At 46.0% G+C, this 20,354-nt stretch overlaps 5 protein-coding genes and 1 long non-coding RNA gene across 10 annotated transcripts in view; 4 read left to right on the top strand and 2 right to left on the bottom strand.

The window, feature by feature from the left end:
* Positions 1-188, top strand: part of abcg2b (ATP-binding cassette, sub-family G (WHITE), member 2b) — a 5,890-nt gene extending 5,702 nt beyond the window's left edge. The window contains exon 16 of the transcript XR_003050539.1: positions 1-188. The gene's annotated coding sequence lies outside the window, so the exon portion shown is untranslated.
* A 144-nt stretch (positions 189-332) lies between these two features.
* LOC103383484 (proline-rich protein 18-like) lies at positions 333-3,195 on the bottom strand. 3 transcript variants are annotated; one of them, XM_025058367.1, is made up of 4 exons: positions 2,685-3,195; positions 2,476-2,607; positions 2,004-2,230; positions 333-1,925 (listed from the first exon to the last, which is right to left on the bottom strand). In XM_025058367.1, the coding sequence occupies exon 4, from the start codon at positions 1,158-1,160 to the stop codon at positions 459-461; it is 702 nt and encodes a 233-aa protein (XP_024914135.1). In that variant the 5' UTR covers positions 1,161-1,925; positions 2,004-2,230; positions 2,476-2,607; positions 2,685-3,195; the 3' UTR covers positions 333-458. The 3 variants fall into 3 exon arrangements, with proteins under 3 accessions (XP_024914135.1, XP_008314843.2, XP_024914136.1); XM_008316621.3 differs by having other exon boundaries at positions 2,056-2,230; XM_025058368.1 differs by having other exon boundaries at positions 2,127-2,230.
* A 167-nt stretch (positions 3,196-3,362) lies between these two features.
* arpc1a (actin related protein 2/3 complex, subunit 1A) lies at positions 3,363-8,549 on the top strand. Its single transcript, XM_008316620.3, has 11 exons — positions 3,363-3,627; positions 4,253-4,346; positions 4,629-4,733; positions 5,095-5,317; positions 5,468-5,575; positions 5,725-5,828; positions 5,951-6,059; positions 6,427-6,502; positions 6,593-6,786; positions 7,415-7,505; positions 7,593-8,549. The coding sequence occupies exons 2-11, from the start codon at positions 4,283-4,285 to the stop codon at positions 7,629-7,631; spliced, it is 1,113 nt and encodes a 370-aa protein (XP_008314842.1). The 5' UTR covers positions 3,363-3,627; positions 4,253-4,282; the 3' UTR covers positions 7,632-8,549.
* Positions 8,550-9,614: 1,065 nt separating this feature from the next.
* On the top strand, positions 9,615-14,786 carry arpc1b (actin related protein 2/3 complex, subunit 1B). The gene is made up of 10 exons (XM_008316618.3): positions 9,615-9,777; positions 10,173-10,286; positions 11,072-11,176; positions 11,254-11,476; positions 11,548-11,655; positions 12,008-12,268; positions 12,349-12,424; positions 12,761-12,960; positions 14,034-14,124; positions 14,348-14,786. Exons 2-10 carry the CDS (start codon positions 10,223-10,225, stop codon positions 14,384-14,386), a joined length of 1,167 nt encoding a protein of 388 aa, XP_008314840.1. The 5' UTR covers positions 9,615-9,777; positions 10,173-10,222; the 3' UTR covers positions 14,387-14,786.
* A 147-nt stretch (positions 14,787-14,933) lies between these two features.
* LOC103383481 (monocyte to macrophage differentiation factor 2-like) lies at positions 14,934-20,348 on the top strand. 3 transcript variants are annotated; one of them, XM_025058365.1, is made up of 8 exons: positions 14,934-15,815; positions 15,963-16,184; positions 18,291-18,372; positions 18,482-18,642; positions 18,914-18,988; positions 19,074-19,175; positions 19,402-19,471; positions 19,724-20,348. In XM_025058365.1, exons 3-8 carry the CDS (start codon positions 18,295-18,297, stop codon positions 19,925-19,927), a joined length of 690 nt encoding a protein of 229 aa, XP_024914133.1. In that variant the 5' UTR covers positions 14,934-15,815; positions 15,963-16,184; positions 18,291-18,294; the 3' UTR covers positions 19,928-20,348. The 3 variants fall into 3 exon arrangements, with proteins under 3 accessions (XP_024914133.1, XP_008314838.1, XP_024914134.1); XM_008316616.3 differs by lacking the exon at positions 15,963-16,184 and having other exon boundaries at positions 15,802-15,815; XM_025058366.1 differs by lacking the exons at positions 14,934-15,815; positions 15,963-16,184 and adding an exon at positions 17,938-18,199.
* On the bottom strand, positions 16,856-17,424 carry LOC112487453 (uncharacterized). The gene is made up of 2 exons (XR_003050540.1): positions 17,310-17,424; positions 16,856-17,267 (listed from the first exon to the last, which is right to left on the bottom strand). It is a non-coding gene; the product is annotated as an uncharacterized LOC112487453 (long non-coding RNA).
* Positions 20,349-20,354: the final 6 nt, after the last annotated feature.

Genomic DNA, 20,354 nt, shown 5'->3' with positions numbered 1-20,354 from the left:
AACCGACCAACACACGTGCACTAACCGACCAACACACGTGCACTAACATGCGACACTTGGCTGGATCACGAGCTGCTGCTAAGCTCAGTTGGTTTGTGCACATGACCATGAATGGCAGTCAGTGAACCAGGGGTTAATCCTCCAGAAAGCTGCTTACAGAGTGACTCATTAAAGTAAACAGAAAAAGATCGACTCTTTAAAATGTTGTTGTGTTTTCTTACACTTTCAGGACGACGTCAAGAAACCGAGCCTAGATTTAGAAAAAGAATCCGTTTGAAAAAACAGGCGCTACAGAGAGTCTTCAAATCATTCTTTGATGTAGATCAAAGGAGAAGTGATCATTCATTGACAGTAAACTGAACTGTATTGATTGGTTTTTAATTGAAGGTACTGTTTTATCCAGGCTAATTCTGCAGTACCTGCAGAGTGAACCTCAGGACCGTCCACAGTCTTGACATTCACCAACGTTTTGCAGGTCTGGTTCTCTTGTTCAGGTTGTTCCCCACTGTCACCGGTGTGTTCTCCAACCCACGGAGCCACTCCGTACATTTGAGCACCACGCGCTCGTCCACGCCCCCGTCTTCCTCCTCATATTCTACGTCGTCGTACTTGTGCTGCTCATTCAGGAGTGAGATTTTCAAAATGGACCTGATGTCTCCCTGCTCTGCCACCGCGTCACCCGTCACCTGGTCTCTGGGCCTCGGTGTGACGTGTCCCGGCAACGCTAGTTGATGTCTTCTAGAACCGTTGTCCTTCCTGCATCTAGATTCCGTGGAACTTCCAGAACCTTCTGCAGCTGAACTTTTGGCCTTTCTGGTCGCTGATCGTTGGCGCCTCTCACTGTCCCGGCGCTGCAGCAGCAGGACAGCTTCAGGTGTGAGAGTCAGGGTGAGGTGGGCTTCTTCTCTGTCATGTCTGGTCCCTGTCTTCACCTCTGGTCCGCTCCTCACACCGCTCTTACCTTTGGCTGCTGACGGACGACTCCTGGTTGGGGTCTTTTTCCCCAGCTGCTTCAGGTTAAAGGTCAGCCGCTCCTTCACAGAGCTGCCCCTGTCTTCCCTCACGTCTCTCATCTGGGCCAAGGAACAGCTGAGAGTTCTGTCTTTCCCCGTCAGTCCTGACACGGAGCATGTCATCGACACAGGTGGAGCGAACGGCATTTTAACACCACCGTTTCAGGTAGGACAGAAATCAGTCGTGCAAGTAAGAAGTAGAAAGAACAAAGAGGAGCAGGCGAGGAATTCTGGGGCAGCGTTCACTCACGCTGCTGCTGCTGCTGCTGCTGCTGCTGCTGCTGCTGCTACACAGAGAAGCCAGACTGAAGCTGCGACATCCTGACTGAAGCTGCAGCTGTGGAACCTCTAACCTGTGGAGGCGGCGGTGAAGGCTGCGGCTGAGGCAGACACGCTTTGTGATCTGTAGGTTCTAAGAACCTAAAGACGACTTTGGCTTCTTATCCTGTGGCATTATCTGTGAACACGTGTCAGCTCATCAGCCGGACTCTGACTTTCTCCAGTCTCTGCCTGACTCGTCTTTGTTTTTTTGGAAGCTGCCATTTCTTGATAAACAACGTTAAACAAATTCATTTCTCTTTTTCAAACATCTTACACAAAATAATGTTTATTTAAATTCATTTTTTATACAAAACAGATAAAACTTGAAAGGTAAAATGTTTGAGGATGAAGACAAAAAAGTGCCTTGTACACACAAGAACAAATGTGACCTTTTTTAAAATCATGATAGTTTGACAGTGAGACAGGTGTCCCCAGGCCTGTCCACTGTCCCCAGGCCTGTCCACTGTCTACTCTCTTTCACAGCATCTCCTCCTGTGCACGTGGAGAACCCGGTGACACAGTGGACACGAGTGATAGGCGTCCTTGAAATGGTCCACAAAAAATGGAATCAAGCAGCATCCGAACACCAACCTGTGAGAGAAAAACTTCACATGTCCCTGCGCTTGTGTGTGTGTGTGTGTGTGTTTGTGTGTCAGTGTGTGCACGCACTTGACCGAGTGTCAATGATTGCATAAGAAGATTTCAAAGTGTTCCTCCTCACCCGCACAACACAAACACAAGACACATGAGCCAGGCATGTGTCCCGACTTTGTAGTTGACCTGTGATGTCACCCGAGTCTGACAGGAGGGGCATCTGGTCAGGGCGGGCGACCGATACAGTTCTACCTCGTAGCTCACAAACTTTGTCCTGGGGGTCGTTTGAGGTTGAACGGACACTGAAGATCAGGCAGAGGAAAATAAGTCACTGAAAAGAAAGAAGTTTTACTGGGAAGAGGACATTCAAGATAAAAACTGAAAAATCTCTTTTCTTAAATGGTTTGTTTTTTTAAAAAAAACACCAAAAAAAATTGGAACCTCAGTAAAACTCATGCAGCTACAAAACCTTTTAGAGCTCTGTCAATAGACCGCAGCATTTCAACAATTAGACCTCGACTGAGGTTCAGGTTAAAGGTTAAAGCACCTGGTATGGACAAGTGATTCTGATATGAACCACCTTCTCCTGGGGAGAAGGAGACGGACGGAGGAGGTGGAGGAGGACTAAAAGGGGAGTGGATGTGGTAGATCCTCACATTCTGCCCAGTCTTACATTCATCTGGAGACAAAAAACAATCAATTATTAACCAATTATTTTAGGCTCCACACACACCAGGCAGGATGAGGGTGTTTTACCTGGCAGAAAGTAAGGTGGTGGTGTAGGAAGTGGCTCCTCAGCTTTGGATAATGACTCCATTTGTCAGGTTAGATCATGTCACACAGAGGAAACAGAGAGAGTGATGTTTGGAGCAGGCAGTAGTTAATCTGTGGGCCCACCAGGTGGAGCTAATTGAAAGCTTCTGTTGATTGGCTGAATATCTCACCAGCCAATCATGGCACAAGATGAAGTGTCTTTGTAAAATATGTAGTATATGTAGAATAAAGTGTTCGGGTTTTTCTTTTTACAAACTACGTCATTGACCATAAATGGCCTGCAGTACTTCAGTTGACCTCTTGAGGTCCGGCACCTCCAGTTAAGAACAGACTTTATAGTAGTCCATATAATCTGTAGAGGCTTTGACATTCAAAAAAGTAATTGTTATTATTAATAATAATACATTATTATTAAGCTTGTTATTGTTTTATGTACGTGTTGTGAATTGATAGAGAACATTTTGTAAAGCTTAAATATGTAAAGGTTAAAATTAACTTTAATATTTTATATTAAAAAGTACTTAACCCTGTCAAATATATATTAGTTATGCAGTAGATGGCGCTGTTACGTAACCTGTTAACCTAGTCTGGTTGTTCTTACTCGAACCCCTAGAGGCGCTCGTACACACATGCCTCAGTTTGTGTGAACGACGGTCCTCCACATTCATTTGAATGTAACAACTTAGCGGGATGATGCTAAGCTAGCTGTTAGCCAGTCAGCCACAGGTTTAACCGACGATTTAACCACCGGATGCTCCCGGCCGTGTCCTGCTGGCCGTCTTGACATTCCGTCAACATTCCTGGACGAATTCGTGTCGACTGACCAGAGTCCGCGAATTCGGGTCCATCACTCCTGACCTACAGCCACCACACAGTTAGCGTAACGTAGCTCACCGGGCAACAAGAGCTCAGTTTCGGAGAGAAGGTGAGTTAGCGGTGGGCTAGCTGAACGTGCGGGTAACGATGCTATCTGTTATCTGTAGTAAAGCACCGGGTAGTTATTTGTAGAAATGAAAGACTGGTAAAGAAGCGGGAGTCTCTCAGTGTTAGTCCATCAGGTCTTTGTGGGAGTTTATTTAACGACATTCTTCAGTTCCAGGCCCGTGAACCACCGGCGACTGTCGGCTAGCAATTTAATGTAACCTGCTAAGAACCGACAGAGGCTGCTGTGAAAGAATGGCCGAGTAACTCCCTGTACACACGGCCGTTATTACATCCAGTAAATCGAACCTGTTCTTCAAAATGTTACTATTGTGACTCCAGTTTTACAGACATTAACTTATAGCTAACGTCAGTGTTAGCAGATAGAACGTTCATTTACTAAGCTGTGATTGGCTGATGTAACAAAGTCAGGGAAAGGTTTGATGGAGTTCACACTGTAGTTTCTATTTTTGTGGAAATAAGAACAAACACGTCATATTCCAGTGTCATTAATGCTGCTTATAACGTTGTACTGTAGTAGAAGCAAAGTTCAGTTCAGCTGGGCCGTGTGTGTGTGTGTGTGTGTGTCGCTTCTTGGCTACACTGACATTGTGTGTGTGTGACTTCAGAGTTCCAGTGGAGAACCACACCCAGACAACATGTCCCTTCATCAGTTTCTGTTGGAGCCCATCACCTGCCACGCGTGGAACCACGACAGGACACGTAAGCCTCCTGACACACTGCTTCATTCCTTTCTGTGTTTCACTCTTTACATCACGGACCAGTTTGGTAACTCTCTGACTAAACACACACCGTGTCCTGACCGCGGTGTTATCTGTTATTAAGTGGCCATTATGAAGCTGGAGGAACCTTTAGGTGTAGATCAGGTGGTGCTCATGTGTCGTGTGTGTAAGCATTTACCTCCAGCCTGAACCAGAACTGGTTGGACTGGTTTGGAGCTGTGTTCAAACTCTGGACCTGCTGTTTTTCCATGTTGTTTTGCAGAAATTGCCATCAGTCCTAATAACCATGAAGTTCATATCTACAAAAAGAGTGGAAACCAGTGGGTGAAAACCCACGAGCTGAAGGAACACAATGGACACATAACAGGTATTTAACTGACATTAAACACCATGACCTGTTTCTTTTATCAGCACGTCCTGTGTTTCTATGACTACCAGTGGACAATGGACACAAATAGGTGTTAAAGTGTACAGTGACAAAAACATGGAGCAAAAAGCTGCTGCTCAAATTCCACAGTAACCCTCACAGATGTAACCGTAACAAATGTTCTGACCAGTTTTTTTGGTCTACTCTGGGAAAAGGTCTTTGAAAAGATGAAGTGGTCTCGTGACAAAAAAAAATATTGTTTTCTATTTTGCTCTTACAGGTCGCTGTAAACCCAGGGATCACACTATAAACCCATTCATTGATCACCAGGTAATACGTTTTCTTCTCATCTGTGCCGCAGGTATTGACTGGGCTCCTAAAAGTGATCGCATCGTGACATGCGGAGCCGACCGTAACGCCTACGTGTGGTCCCAGAAGGAGGGTGTATGGAAGCCCACCCTGGTCATCCTCAGGATCAACCGAGCTGCCACCTTTGTTAAATGGTCTCCGCTGGAGAATAAATTTGCAGTTGGCAGTGGAGCTCGACTCATCTCTGTCTGTTACTTTGAGTCTGAGAACGACTGGTGAGTCCTGGGAAACCAGCTCTGTGTGTAAAAATAAAAAAAACTTTATTTAATGAGACTAACGTGCTCTGTTCTCACGGGTTCTTTATGTTCTCTTAGTGAGTTGGTGTAGAACGTCCTTTAGTTTATTTAAAATGATTTGTGCTTCAGGTGGGTCAGTAAACACATCAAGAAGCCGGTCCGCTCCACCATCCTCAGTCTGGACTGGCATCCCAACAACGTCCTGCTGGCCGCTGGATCCTGTGACTTTAAATGCAGGTAAAAATGGGACGAGAGATGGAGATTATGACTGAAACGTCCTGACTCGTTGTTTTTTGTTTTTTTTTAACCCCGCCTCCCTCTATGACTGAAACGTCCTGACTCGTTGTTGTTTTTTTTTAAACCCCGCCTCCCTTGTGTGTCTGCAGGGTGTTCTCAGCCTACATTAAGGAGGTTGAAGAGAAACCAGGCCCCACGCCCTGGGGCAGCAAGATGCCATTTGGAGCCATCTTAGCAGAGTTTGGAGGAGCAGGTCAGTAAATCCATATCTGTCTGCAGTGGTGGAAAAAAAACAGTCCTGCAGTTGACAAAGATCCTGTTGAAACAAACCGACCGACCGTGTTATTTTATTTGTCTCCACTCTGTGTTTGGCAGGTGGAGGGGGTTGGGTCCACTCAGTTTCTTTCTCAGCCTCTGGTAACCGCCTGGCGTGGGTCAGCCACGACAGCACTGTCACCGTGGTGGACAGTTCAAAGACTGCCAGGTCGGTCATCCCCGTGCTGTGGTCTCCTGTTTCATTATCTATGGATTTATGGCTTTGGTCAATAATTCAGATCTGCCAAATTGTTGTGTTTCTCAGTTAATTTTGGAGACGGTACTTGTTTTATTGAATTTGGTTGGATTAAGTCATGACTTTTCAACAGATGCATTTGAACGTAGAGTTGAAACACAGTTAGAGCCAAACTGACAGATATTGATTTGTTGTAAAATGACTGTGTTCAACTTACAAGTGACTTCATGTTTCAGTGATAAAAGTGTGTGCAGATGTGGAATCATTTGTGTTGATTTACTGTATATTTCCTGATTTGCTCAGGTTGGGTGTTTTATAAAGAAGGTGTGTCTGTGTTTAGTCCCTCACAGCTGAAGACGGAGTTCCTTCCGCTCCTCAGTGTCGTCTTTGTTTCAGAGAACAGTCTAGTAGCTGCGGTAAGATCAACACAGTGTTTTAGTCTCTCTGTTGTGAGAAACTCACGTCAACACCAACTCTTGTTGTTTTGTTTGTTTTCTTTACACCAGGGCCACGACTGCTGCCCCATGCTTTTCCGTTGCGATGACGGTGGGACGTTGACGTTTGTCACGAAGCTCGACCTCCCCAAGCAGAGCATCCAGAGGAACATCTCTGCCATGGAGCGCTTCAGGAACATGGACAAGAGAGCCACCACTGAGGACCGCAACACTGCCCTGGACACACTCCACCAGAACAGCATCACGTAGGTTCAACATTCAGACGGATTCTTGTGTGAAGATGTGGTCATCACTGTGACTGTGACACTCCTGTCATCACACACAGCTGCTCAGTTAGGAAAACATTATAAAAACTGTATAAAATAATTTTTCCTTTTTCATGAAAACATCATTCAGAATCACATAAAAACAAGTGTGAAACACAGACGTCGACCTGCTCTTTGTTTTTCTGTTCCACAATTTTTATTTTGTTGTTGCTTCAAACCTAGGAATTTATCTCAGTCATTGTGATTAATTAGGATTATGATTAATCATGATTTATTATGGTTGAGATTAAATTTGGGAGCTCCAGTTTATTATTATTTAGGCTTCACCTCCGTCAGGGGCTTCACCTCCGTCAGGGGCTTCACCTCCATCACCACTCCAGAGCTCTGGTGTATTTCATTTATTGACTGTTGATTGATTGTTTGTCTTATATTTCCATTCTACAACTCTACTGTGAAGATAACAGTGTCGGGCGGGGGGGGGTTAAGGGTTAATAAATACGTCAATGATTTTCCCTTTTTCGCGGTGTGTCTTGGACCGTATCTCCTGTGATGTGGACCACAGTTGATCGTCTCGACAGATTCTTGACCAAACCCTCTATGTTCACAGCCAAGTGTCTATCTACGAGGGAGACAAAAGGGACTGTCGTAAGTTCTGCACCACAGGCATTGATGGAGCAATGGCCATCTGGGATTTTAAGGTAACACACACACACACAGGTTACACACACACACACACACACACTCTCCTCTGCCTCTAACTCTCATTTGTTTCTGTTCCACTACAGAGTCTAGAAGCTTCTATCCAGGGTCTCCGCATCATGTGAAGAAATGTTGCTTATGAATGAAGAGACGCTGCGGCCTCACTTCTCTCCCCTCTCCTCACCCCCACCCTCACCCCCACCCTCACCCCCCCTTCACCTCTGAGACACAGCCAGTAACAAATATAACTGACCACCTTAAACCAAGTGTCTGCTGAAGCACTGATCTGAGCAGCACACACTGGTCCGTGTGTGTGTGTGTGTGTGTGTGTGTAGCTAACACTCTCATTCACACTAAAATATTCAAACATATTTCATAACACACACACACACACACACACACACACACACTGAGCTAACGTGTGGCATCACTGTTATTATTTTTTTGTTTGTTTTTTTGCCTTGTTTTTAAATGAAGGTTAACCAGGTGTCAAAGTGGGAGGGGCCTCAGACACATTTAAAGAGTGACGTGAAATGTGTGTTTTTTATGTTCTCTAACCTCCTGTACCCAAAGTTAAACACTAAAAAGTGTGTTTGTCCAAACCTCAGACTGTGTGTCAGCTCTGAACAACATCAACATGATCACGTGACATCAACAACCAGACGGGTTATGGATAACCCGTCTGGTTATCGGTAACCTGCCTGGTTATCAACAACCTGCCTGGTTATCAACAACCTGCCTGGTTATCAACAACCAGACGGGTTATCAACTACAGTCTGGTTATCGGTAACCCGTCTGGTTATCAGTAACCCGTCTGGTTATCAACTACAGTCTGGTTTATGGTCGGCTCAGTCTGGATGTTGTGAGATCATGTTGCTGTTGGACGTAGAGACACGTGCAGGTCCTGGTGGTGGAGAGGGGGAACGCAGCCGTCGACACTCGTGGCGTACGCTAAAACCACAGTAGACGGAGGCTTTTGTTTTTGAAGTAACTGGTGATGAGGTAGAAATGAAATAAAGATGAAAACCATTTACAGTACTCTACTCCAGGGCCTGCTCTCGTCCTTTGTGTTCACTGGTGTCACGCTGTACAGGATTGTTTCATGTGTTTATCTGCTGCATTCACTGCCGTCTGTCAGGGTTTTCCCAAAGGAGGTGTTAAAGTGACCCTGGGGGTCAATGAAGAGGGTCAACTGTGGGAGGAGTCTCGTACACACAGTGGCCGGACATGCAGTCTGCCCTTCCATCCTGAAACCACCGGGGGCTTCAACCAAAATGAAGAGTGATGACCACAGCGATGCCCCTGTGACCCAGACTGAAGATAAAAAAAGACAAAAGGAAATGACTTAAACGCCACCGAGTTAAAGTATCAAAGACGAGGAAATATTTCAGAAACGTTTCATATTTTTTCTGATGTCTTTTAAACACCAACGTACCACCATACGTTCAGTAAGTAGAAAACAGGTCGGATCTCATTTCCTGAACAAATGTAAAGATGTAAAACCTGAATTCAAAAGAACATCAGTCCCAGGAGTTAATTATTTATTTATTTTGTCTTTTGTCCCAGGAGTTAATTATTTATTTATTTATTTTGTCTTTAACTGTCATTAAAATCACCATCTGTTCCTTTTTACCTCTTTTTTTTTCCTGTTTCTGACAGAACGAGGCTCTAAACTGGACATGTCTGAGGACGTCCCCGTTGTTCTGGTGAATTCTAACCCGGGTCAGTCCAGGAAGAGAAGAACCTTCACCTCAGACACCTCCCTCAGCAGTCGCCCCTCCTCCCCTCCTCCTGTTCCCCTTTCTTTATGCAGAAGTGAACACGTCCCTCCCCCTTTCTTCTCTGCTTTTCATGCTTCCTAGTTTTTTACTTCTGCTTCCCCCTCAGTTTTCTGCCTCCCCCTCCTCCCCCTCCTCCCTCGTTTGCCTTCAAACACTTTATTGTGCTGCTGCTCCACCGTCACAGACTGAACTTGGTTTCCCTCCTGGTTGTTTTGTAGGTTTGTTTCCTAAAGTCAATCATGAAGTATTTGTTCCACCATGAAGTGACGGCTGCGTTGACTTCCTGTTCTGTCTCCCCCTCCTCCACTTCCCCATCTGACCTCCCCTCCCTCTTATGACTCGGTGTCTCTCTTCCTGAGCTCACTCTGTCGTTGGCGTTCGCGTTGACTGGCCAGAGTCCGCGAGCTGAACAGCCTCACCCTTCACTTTCTCTTCTCTCCCTCTCCATCTCTGCAGCTTCGTACCCATTCTTCTCTGTGCTGCCTTCAGGGTGAGTAGCCTAGAAAATATTTAACAGTTGACTGAGTTTGTTTAGACACGTCTCTCTCTCTCACACACACACACACAAACACACACGTTGAAAGTGTAACGACTGCAACAGGAAACTCCAGGGGCTGAAACTTTAGTTCTCTCTGATCCTGACCTGAGTGGAGTTCACCACGGTCAGAGTTTGTTCCGTGTGTGATGTCACCGCTGACCTGCATCATTCCTCACTCGTCTGGAGCTCATTAACACAACCTGACTGGATCAAGTCACAGGGGTTTTTTTCCCCTTTCAGAAGAATCAGACACTGGTGGTTTTTATTCTTCGTCTTTGTTTCATCTCCACCAACAGGACTGAGGATTCCTTCACTCCCTGACTCAACCCTGTGTTCTGTTTCTCTAGATCTCACCGTTATCTAAACTTCCTGGTCTGTTGCTGACACCTGATTGGCCATGGCGTATCACAGCTTCCTGCTTGAACCAATTAGCTGCCATGCCTGGAACAAAGATCGCAGCCGTGAGTCTTTTCATCCGCTCCTTCTGATTGGTCACTCAGGGCCTTCGCTTTAGTCTCATCTCTCTCAACATCACGGAACATGTTACCTCAGCTTCTGTCTGCACCAAACAACAAGTGCTGTAATAGACGGAGGCTTGTGATTGGCTCCCAGGTGGGAGAAGGTATTTCCTGTTTCCTGTCTCGGGGCCTTGCACAGAGACTCAGTTCTCAGTGAGCCGCAGGAAACTTTGCCTTATTTGGCTTTTTTTGATTAGCGCTTTGGTTTCTGAGCAGAGAGGAAGTATCGCTGAGCAGAGAGGAAGTACGGCGTGGCTGTGGTGGAGTCAGAGGTTGACACAGCTGAGCATGTGCAGTGAACTTATCATAAAAGACAGGCAAAGAAAAAGTAAAAAACATGTTAGAGCGCCAACACGGGCCGAGGCCGACCGAACTGTGGACACAAACGTTTGATCAACGATAAATGGAGGAGGATTTTTGTTTTTCTTGGTCTATTTGTGTGTGAGTGTGTGAGAGATCTGCCCACAGGCTCTCACACACACACACACACACACACACACACAGACAGTGTTGTTGTCTGGTTCTCATGCGCTGGGTCAGCTGTTCTTTCTTCCACTCTGCTGACCTTCAACTTTGACTTTTAATCAGAGGTCAAGTCATTTCTCCTGCTCTCTACAGTCGGGACCTGTTTCCTGTCTACTTCCTGTTTACTTCCTGTCTACTTCCTGTGTCTCTGCACCTTCTGCTCCGGGTGTAACGTGTGCTTGAATTTGACGTTTGTTTCTCAGAGATCGCTCTCTGCCCCAACAACCACGACGTCCACATCTACAAGAAAGATGGGACCAAGTGGACCAAGATTCACGAGCTGAAAGAGCATAACGGCCAAGTGACGGGTGAGACGCACGGAGAACTTCAACGGTGCCTTCAAAACCAGAGCAGGATGAAAGTCTGACGTTTCTGACTCCCACAGGGATCGACTGGGCTCCAGACAGTAACCGCATCGTCACCTGTGGAGCGGACCGGAACGCCTACGTGTGGACCCTCAAAGAAGGGACCTGGAAGCCCACCCTGGTCATCCTCAGGATCAACCGAGCTGCTCGTTGTGTGAAGTGGTCGCCCAGAGAGAACAAGTTCGCCGTTGGCAGCGGCTCTCGCCTCATTTCGATTTGTTACTTCGAGCAGGAAAATGACTGGTGAGTTTCTGGGCTGAGGTTTGATCCCTGCAGGTCATGTGATCATTTTCACTAATGCTGTCCATTCACAGGTGGGTCTGTAAACACATCAAGAAGCCGATCCGCTCCACCATCCTCAGTCTGGACTGGCATCCCAACAACGTCCTGCTGGCCGCTGGATCCTGTGACTTTAAATGCAGGTAAAAGCTCGGCCTAAAAAACAAAACAAAACAGAAACGACAAGTTCAAACTGCTTTTAATGGTCAAAATATATTTACAACAATTAAATCTTCCCTGAAAAGAAACACAAACTGTTGATGTGCCACCTTCAAACAATCACTGTCAGACTTCCTGCTCTGCAGACGAGCAGTCGTTTTTCTTTCCTCTAGATCTGGGTCAATCTTCTTCTGCACCTGCCTTTCTTCTTTTCAATTTGCACCTTCCCCAAGGTGCTCTGGCGCCCCCCAGGGGAGACACACAAACGGATCAACTCTGGTTCTAATTCACTTTGATTTGTGTGGTTTTAAAGAGAGCGTGACCTCTAACCCCCAGGGTCTTCTCAGCCTACATCAAAGAGGTGGAGGAGAAACCGGGCCCCACTCCGTGGGGCAGCAAGATGCCTTTTGGGGAGATGTTGTTTGAGTCTGGAGGATCTGGAGCTGCTGCTCAGGCCTCAGCTGGAGCTGGAGCTGGAGGTGGAGCTGGAGGTGGAGGTTGGGTGCACAGTGTCTGCTTCTCACACTCAGGCAACCGCCTGGCCTGGACCTCGCACGACTCCACCGTGTGCGTGGCGGAGGGAGGGAAGCGCGGAACGTAAGAGCCCACGGAGCAGAATAGGTGCAGTTCATACCTGAGTGGTGTGTGACCTCTGACCTCTGCTCTGACCTCCACAGGGTGAACAGCCTGAGCTCAGAGACTCTTCCTCTTCTGTGTGTCACCTTCATCACTGAGAACAGCCTAGTGGCTGCTGTAAGTATGGGTTCATAAACCGTGAAGTCTTTTTATCTCAAATCTGACTGGACTGAAAAATAGTCACATATTCAAATATATATGTGTGTGTGTGTGTGTGTTGATATAACATCAGATTGACTACATACAGTCCTAGTGATTGTTCTATGCAATGTCAGAACATTTATGTTCCTTATTTTTTTAAAAGAACCAGAGCAGATGACGGAGCGTCCCATCCGTCCTGTCCCGTCCCGTCCTGTCCCGTCCGTCCCGTCCCGTCCGTCCCGTCCGTCCTGTCCCGTCCCGTCCGTCCCGTCCCGGTGATGTAAAATGTTTCTTATAAACCCTTCCTTCCAGGGCCACGACTGTTACCCCGTGCTGTTCGTCTACGACGGTGCCAAAGGCAGCTTGACCTTCGGTGGTAAACTGGACATTCCCAAACAGGCAGCCCAGAAAGGCATCAGTGCCAGGGAGCGCTTCCAGAACCTGGACCGCCGAGCCTCCGAGAACCAGAACGCAGAGCAGCACCTGAACTCTCTCCACAAGAACAGCATCAGGTCAGGAATGTGGGATAGTACTGTAGTACTGAAGGATAGTACTGTAGTACTGTAGGTTAATACTGTAGTACTGTAGGTTAATACTGTAGTACTGTAGGTTAATACTGTAGTACTGAAGGATAATACTGTAGTACTGACGGATAGTACTGTAGTACTGAAGGATAGTACTGTAGTACTGTAGGTTAATACTGTAGTACTGAAGGATAATACTGTAGTACTGAAGGATAGTACTGTAGTACTGAAGGATAGTACTGTAGTACTGTAGGTTAATACTGTAGTACTGAAGGATAGTACTGTAGTACTGAAGGATAGTACTGTAGTACTGACGGATAATACTGTAGTACTGAAGGATAGTACTGTAGTACTGACGGATAATACTGTAGTACTGAAGGATAGTACTGTAGTACTGTAGGTTAATACTGTAGTACTGCAGGTTAATACTGTAGTACTGAAGGATAGTACTGTAGTACTGACGGATAATACTGTAGTACTGAAGGATAGTACTGTAGTACTGTAGGTTAATACTGTAGTACTGAAGGATAGTACTGTAGTACTGAAGGATAGTACTGTAGTACTGAAGGATAGTACTGTAGTACTGAAGGATAATACTGTAGTACTGACGGATAGTACTGTAGTACTGAAGGATAATACTGTAGTACTGTAGGTTAATACTGTAGTACTGAAGGATAGTACTGTAGTACTGTAGGTTAATACTGTAGTACTGCAGGTTAATACTGTAGTACTGTAGGTTAATACTGTAGTACTGAAGGATAATACTGTAGTACTGTAGGTTAATACTGTAGTACTGCAGGTTAATACTGTAGTACTGAAGGATAATACTGTAGTACTGAAGGATAGTACTGTAGTACTGTAGGTTAATACTGTAGTACTGCAGGTCTTCGTGTCATACAGGAAATCCACTGAGATCAGAAACAGAGAAGAATCACTTAGATATTCCCGTGGATTTCTAATTCCCAGACTACTGTGTCTGTCCAAACAGGAAGTTAAGAAAGTAAATCTGTGCAGTTTTCATCTTTTTGACACAGAATTTCAATTTTCCAACTACGTTTCAGCCAAATCTCTGTTCTGGAAGGAGGACGAAACCAGTGCTCCAAGTTCTGCACCACTGGCATGGACGGAGGAATGAGCATCTGGGACGTGAAGGTAACACCACCCTGGGAGGGGGGTGGGAGGTGGGGGTCACGTCAGGTCACCGCCCTCGACTTTGGACCGTCTAAGAACCTTTCAACAGTTCTGTCACTTTCTGAAAAACAGATCTCTAAATACTAGTTCTTAAAAATACATCAATAAAAACACAGGTCGTAGAACTTTTTGCCGTATATTCTTGACGCTGACGTGACTTTTTTTTCTGTTTCTTGTTTTTCAGACTCTGGAATCTGCAATGAAGAACTTGAAGATAGTTTAGGTTTTAGTTCAAATGAAACAAAGCAACGTTGAAGCTTCAGGAAACATGAAGAAAAAGCTTGGCCTCATTCCTATCAGCTTTTATATATAAATATATTTCTATATCCAGGTTAAGGATCAGACTGCCGTCGTAGAGCGTGTGTTCGCCTTCTGAAGGGCTCGGGTTCTGTTTGTGAAACAGAACCAGAGCTGAGCACACGGATACTGACCACCGGTCTGCAAACGGTACCTGAGGAGCAGCAGTAGTAGCAGCGTAGTCACAGACTGATGAGTCTGAGCTGGAGTTAAAGCTTAAAGCTGGAATGTTCTATAATCAGAAGGAAATGTTGGAGTTGATGTTGAAGCTTATGCTGGTCATAACACGCAGTGAATAAACGTGGGCTCGTGTGGACAACTCTTCATCATCCAGTCTTCTTTCAGATCACGGTCCACGCTCCTCATCACCTGGTCACCTGGTCACCTGGTCGACCCAGAGAACCGTAGAAGGTTCTGGACATAAACAGGTCCACGAGTCCAAACACCGACTGTTCTGTTTTTATGGCTAGTGATCAGTAACAACAGCTAATGTACATTAGCAAAAAGGTTTCGTTAGCTCTAGTCTGTTTTGTTCTTTCTTTTGAATTTGGCCATTTTTTCCCCAAGAATAATGATAGGAAATCTTTGTTTTTTTTAACAAGGTTTTTGGTGGGAGAAATGAATCATCAAGAAAAGGTTGACGTTCACTGTTTAATCACTGTAACTTCTCAGTTTGAAGGTGGTGGAGAAACGTAACTGGAATTGATTTTAAGATATAACATAAAAAACGTGGACTGATCAGATTTCAGTTCATTGTTATTTATGCAAATGAGAATCTAATATATTAACGTTTAGTCAAAGAAATAACGACACAGTCAAAAAGAAAAAAGTCTCAGGGATGACATAGATCATTTTCTATATAAGCAACAGCCTTCTGTGCCACCTCGAGGCGAGAATTGGAACTGCATTCAAATTATAGAGCAGCTGAGAGAGAGAGAGAGAGAGAGAGAGAGAGCGAGCAGGAGAGATATACATACACACACAGAGAGAGAGAGAGAGAGAGAGCATCACTACTGTGCACCACAGAACAAGTGAACATCGACGCCCACACTTCTCCTTCTCCTTCTCCATCCATCATCCATCCATCCTTCCATTCTTCCATCCAGCCTGGATCCTCTGAGGCAGCAGCCGGGTCGGGATGCGTCCATCTCAGCTTGAGATGAGGATAAGACGGAAGTCGTGAAGAAGACGGTGCCACGGCCACGCTGTTTCCGTTCACTTCAAAGAAAACCTGCTGCCGACCTGAACCGGTCACAGCTCAGCTCCGAGAACCGAGGAGAACCGAGGAGAACCGAGCCCCAGAGCCTGTCTGCCCTCAGCTGTTGCTCATTTCCACTGTAAATGAATCTTGTAAGGTAAGTCCTGATGAGAGCAGTGTGTCAGTGGAGCTGGGGGAGGGTGGGGGTGAGGGTGAGGGTGAGGATGATGGGGTGACAGTAGAGTCTTCGTTTGCAGAGTTCAAATGATGATGTTGATATTTTAAAGTCATGTTTCCATCGTAGTTCTTCGTTGTCGGTGCGGTCATCTGAGGCTCGATTGAAAAGCGGTTCAAGGAAGAACAACAGCTGACACTCTCCTCCTCCTCCTCCTCCTCCTCATCATCAATCTGTCTCCTCGCCTCGATTGTGTGAATGTCTTTCTGAGACTCTGTTTTCCCCAAACAATCAGTGCTACATGTCGTTTTCCTGTTCGACGTGATTGGACGCAGCAGCCGAACTTTGTCGGTGAGCTTCGGTTTTTATAGGTTTCAAACTCACGACTGGAACAAAATGTCATTGTTTGTTTATTTTGTTGACAATTTAAGTCTCGATTAAATATGTAAACTTATTTTTAAAAAGAATACTCTCAAAGGTCCACAAACTTTTATTTTTAAACCCCAGCCTCCCCCAAAATATAACAAACAGAAAACAAATAGAATTAGCCTGTTAAAATATCCTTACTAATTCAATGCAACATGAACCAATGCAACATGAAGTGCGACCAAGAGCTAAAAAAAAATAAGAAAGGTTTTTACAGGAAGTCCTGTCCCGTACCTGTGTGTCCTCAGTCATGTCCATTTGTAATGTTCAGTTTACAGTTAATTTGTCCGATTGAACTGATCCTCAGATTTTGTGATTTTAATGATTGATATTTTCTGAAAAACAAGACAATTAACAGCTATTTTTAAAACAACGACTGACAAGACAATTAACAGCTATTTTTAAAACAATTACTTTTTTTATTTATTCTAACTTTAGATTTTTTGGCCAAATAACTGTAGAAATACTGTGAACCAACAAACCAATGACAGAGGTGTTAAATCTTCAACCTGTGGTCATTGGTCATTGATCTGGTTCAAGTGAAGACCTGTACGGACCGGGGGCCACGCGGTCTCTGTGGAAGTGAAGTTGTTGGCTTTTTTTTTTTTTTTTTTCCATTTCCTCCTAAGTACTTTCCATTATCGTAAAGACGGCGACTGCACCGACCATAAAACGATCTTTGACAGTAATTCTTGTTGACCATTAGGTGGACTGAGGTCGTGGTGGTGATTCAGTCAGACCCCCCTCCCCCCGTCTGCTTGATGAAGTCATTACTGACTAGGCCTCAGGGCCCGGCCCCCACAGACGGCCCCACAGACCCCCCCACAGACGCCTCCAGTCCAGCCCCACAGTTAAAGTTCAGACGGGGAAACGGCGTTTATGTGGGACAGGAAGTTGTGTTTCTGGGCTGGTGGGTCAGTGAGTATTAATAGATGAACCAGATGCTGGAGGAGACGGAGATGTGAGATGTTGGTTCACCCCTGGTTAACGTCACCTGGTTAACGTCACCTGGTTAACTTCACCTGGTTAACGTCACCTGGTTAACGTCACCTGGTTTATATATCTGGGTAAAAACGACCTTCATGTCACTGCATTTATCAGTCTCAGCCAATCACAGGGCGGCGACTAAACTGCTGAAACAAAGACAGAATTAAACTGGATGGACAAGCATCAGCAGACGCGGACACACCAGGTGACACGCTCCAGAGTTTGACAAACACAGGTTGAGACTAATTTTCATTTCTTCATTTGGAAACTTTTGTTCAAATCTGAATGTTTCTCCGTTTTCAACTGGCCTCGTGAAGTGAAGCCCACGTGTTTCCTGTACGAAGCTGAAGGTGATGATTACGATGTCAGAGTTCTGGCTTCAACAGCGACAGCCAATGACATCAGGAGGAGGTGGTACAGTCACTGATGCCCAGCTCCCTCTCTGGGCTGCAGCCCACGTGGGACACTCACATGTTGTCTACATGTTCTTAAAGCATCGTGTTTTCCTCTGAGCGGAGCTGCCTTCTGGTTCCTGCTCCCTGGGGTTTGTGTTTCCTCTGTGTTTTCTGTGTCACTGTGGAAATCTGCAGCTCTGCATCTTAATTTAATCATCGGCAAGAAAAGAAACGGCCGCACCGTCAGACAGGAGAGATGGAGAGACGTGGAGACAAAGAGGGAGAGAGAGAGAGGGGGAGGAAGATAAAAAAAAACAACAACCCAGGATTGTTCCGGTGCGGTATCCCTGCTCATAGGTTTCCATGACAACAGTGACATCACTGATGGAGTGCTTCCTCCTCAGCCTGTTCCCGTCTGTTTGGGTTCTTCCTGTTCGTGCAGGCGCAGGTGTACGTGCACATTTGAGGAGCTCGGGAAACAAATCACCGGGACAATCCTCGGCCCCCGTCGGGCCACGGTTACCCACTGTTGCCAGGCAACAGCATCCACGGCAACAGGTTGAAGCACCGTCTGCTGTTGCCAAGCAAAAGGACAGGGTGGGGTGAGATCTGGGTCTGATGTAAACAGCCGTGGTTCTGTTTGTTACAGGTTTATGAACAACCGTGTTCCTCCTCACAAGAGATACCAGCCCACAGAGTATGAGCATGCTGCCAACTGTGCTACGCATGCGGTGAATACACACACACACACACACACACACACACTCTCACAGACCACAGGAAGTAATGGTCCGTCCTTTCCTCATGTTTCGTCCTGCTCCCTCCTTCTCTGTCTCCCAGTTATGGATCATTCCCAGTCTGTTGGGCAGCTCCGTGCTGCACTTCCACTCCGAGGACCAATGGGAGCGGCTCTCAGCCTGGGTGTACGGAGCTGGACTCAGCTCGCTCTTCATCATCTCCACCCTCTTCCATACTGTGGCCTGGAAGAAGAGCCACTTAAGGTGCAGTCACACACACACACACACACACACACACACACACAGACAAACAGGTTTTTATTTGTATTTTCTTAATATCTTGTTGTTAGATTCACATATATTCTCATTTTTAATCACGTTTGAATGAAAATCAGACCCAGAATATAAGATGAGGCAGTGATGATGAGAAGCTCACTGTGATTGGCAGCTGAAGTGTCCAATAGGAGCAGTTTGTGTTTTGTGAGTCCGTTCTTCTGGACCACTGGTTGACCTTCATCGTTGTCGTCCTCCTCAGGTCGGTGGAGCACTGTTTCCACATGTGTGACAGGATGGTGATCTACTTCTTCATCGCCGCTTCCTACGCCCCCTGGTAAACCCCCCCCGGGGGGGGGGGGGGGGGAGGGGGGCGTGGCCGTATGTGTTTGTAAACATTCTTTTCTGTCGACGTGGACCAGGCTGAATCTGCGGGAGCTGGGTCCGTGGGCGTGTCACATGCGCTGGCTGGTGTGGGTCATGGCCTCCTTTGGAACCACCTACGTCTTCTTCTTCCACGAGAGGTTCGATCAAACCTTCATCAGTGTCTGTTGGAGTCGATGTTCTCTCCATGTTACTGTTGTCACTTTGATGCTTTTTAACTGTTTCTTTCATCGTTTATTTTTATCCAGGATGGAGAGTTTTGAGGAATTCTTGATTCATTTCTATTTCATCCAAATATAGATTTTTTTTTTTTACCGTGTACGGAGGCAGGACTCTGTAACTCTGACTGTCTGCTTGTATTGACAGGTATAAGATCATGGAGCTGATTTGCTACACAGTGATGGGGGTTTTTCCCGCCCTGGTCATCCTGTCCATGGTGAGTCCATTCTTCCAGCATCAAGTTTTGAACCAACATTTGTGTTTACAAATACACGACCGACTGTTTTAAACCGTGAGCGGGGACATAGGGGGCGCTGTTGTGATGTGCATGTTAGCAGATGTAGATGTGGGAGGAGCTCCATGATAAACCACGTACCTAGGATTACTCTGCAGTACTTCAGTGTTCCTTCATAACGCATCAGTCGAACGTCTGTGTTCATTAAAGTATCAACACTGTGTGTTTCTGCAGCCGGAGCAGTCGGGGCTGTGTGAACTGCTGGTGGGCGGAGCCTGTTACTGCCTGGGCATCGTCTTCTTCAAGAGCGATGGCATCGTCCCCTTCGCTCACGCCATCTGGCATCTTTTCGTGGCCGTAGGCGCCGCCGTGCATTACTACGCCATCTGGAGGTACCTCTACACCCAGACGCCCAATCAGGTCCAGACTTCCAGATGACATCAGTACTGAGGTGGTGTCCTGGGAGCTGCGATCGTATATCGTGGTCTAACTTATCGCAGATCAACGAGGATTCATTCAGTCGTTTCTCAGAGTCACATCGATATCTGTTTAACCTCTAGAGTTTCCCACAGCACATATTAGAAAAATCCCAGGATGCACCACCACACAATAGTGTCACAAAGAGTACATGTACTTATACTAGTTATACTAGATCAGTTCACTCACTCAGTATGAAACCTACTCCTGTTTGGTTGAACACGACACTGATGTAGTTGCAGGGATTGATGAAAGACACGCAGATCTTCTTCTAAAGCTCTGAGACAGTCTTAGATTTCAAAGCCATCTGCTGCCACCTAGTTGAAGTATTGAGTATTGAAGTGATCTACCTATTGCAGTTGTAAAGACAAATTAATTACAATAAATA

Source organism: Cynoglossus semilaevis, chromosome 9 (genome assembly GCF_000523025.1).
Source record: "Cynoglossus semilaevis isolate Cse_v1.0 chromosome 9, Cse_v1.0, whole genome shotgun sequence".
Lineage (NCBI taxonomy): Eukaryota > Metazoa > Chordata > Actinopteri > Pleuronectiformes > Cynoglossidae > Cynoglossus > Cynoglossus semilaevis.
The sequence above is the reverse complement of the archived record's forward strand: the minus strand, read 5'-3'. Positions and strand labels throughout refer to the sequence as shown.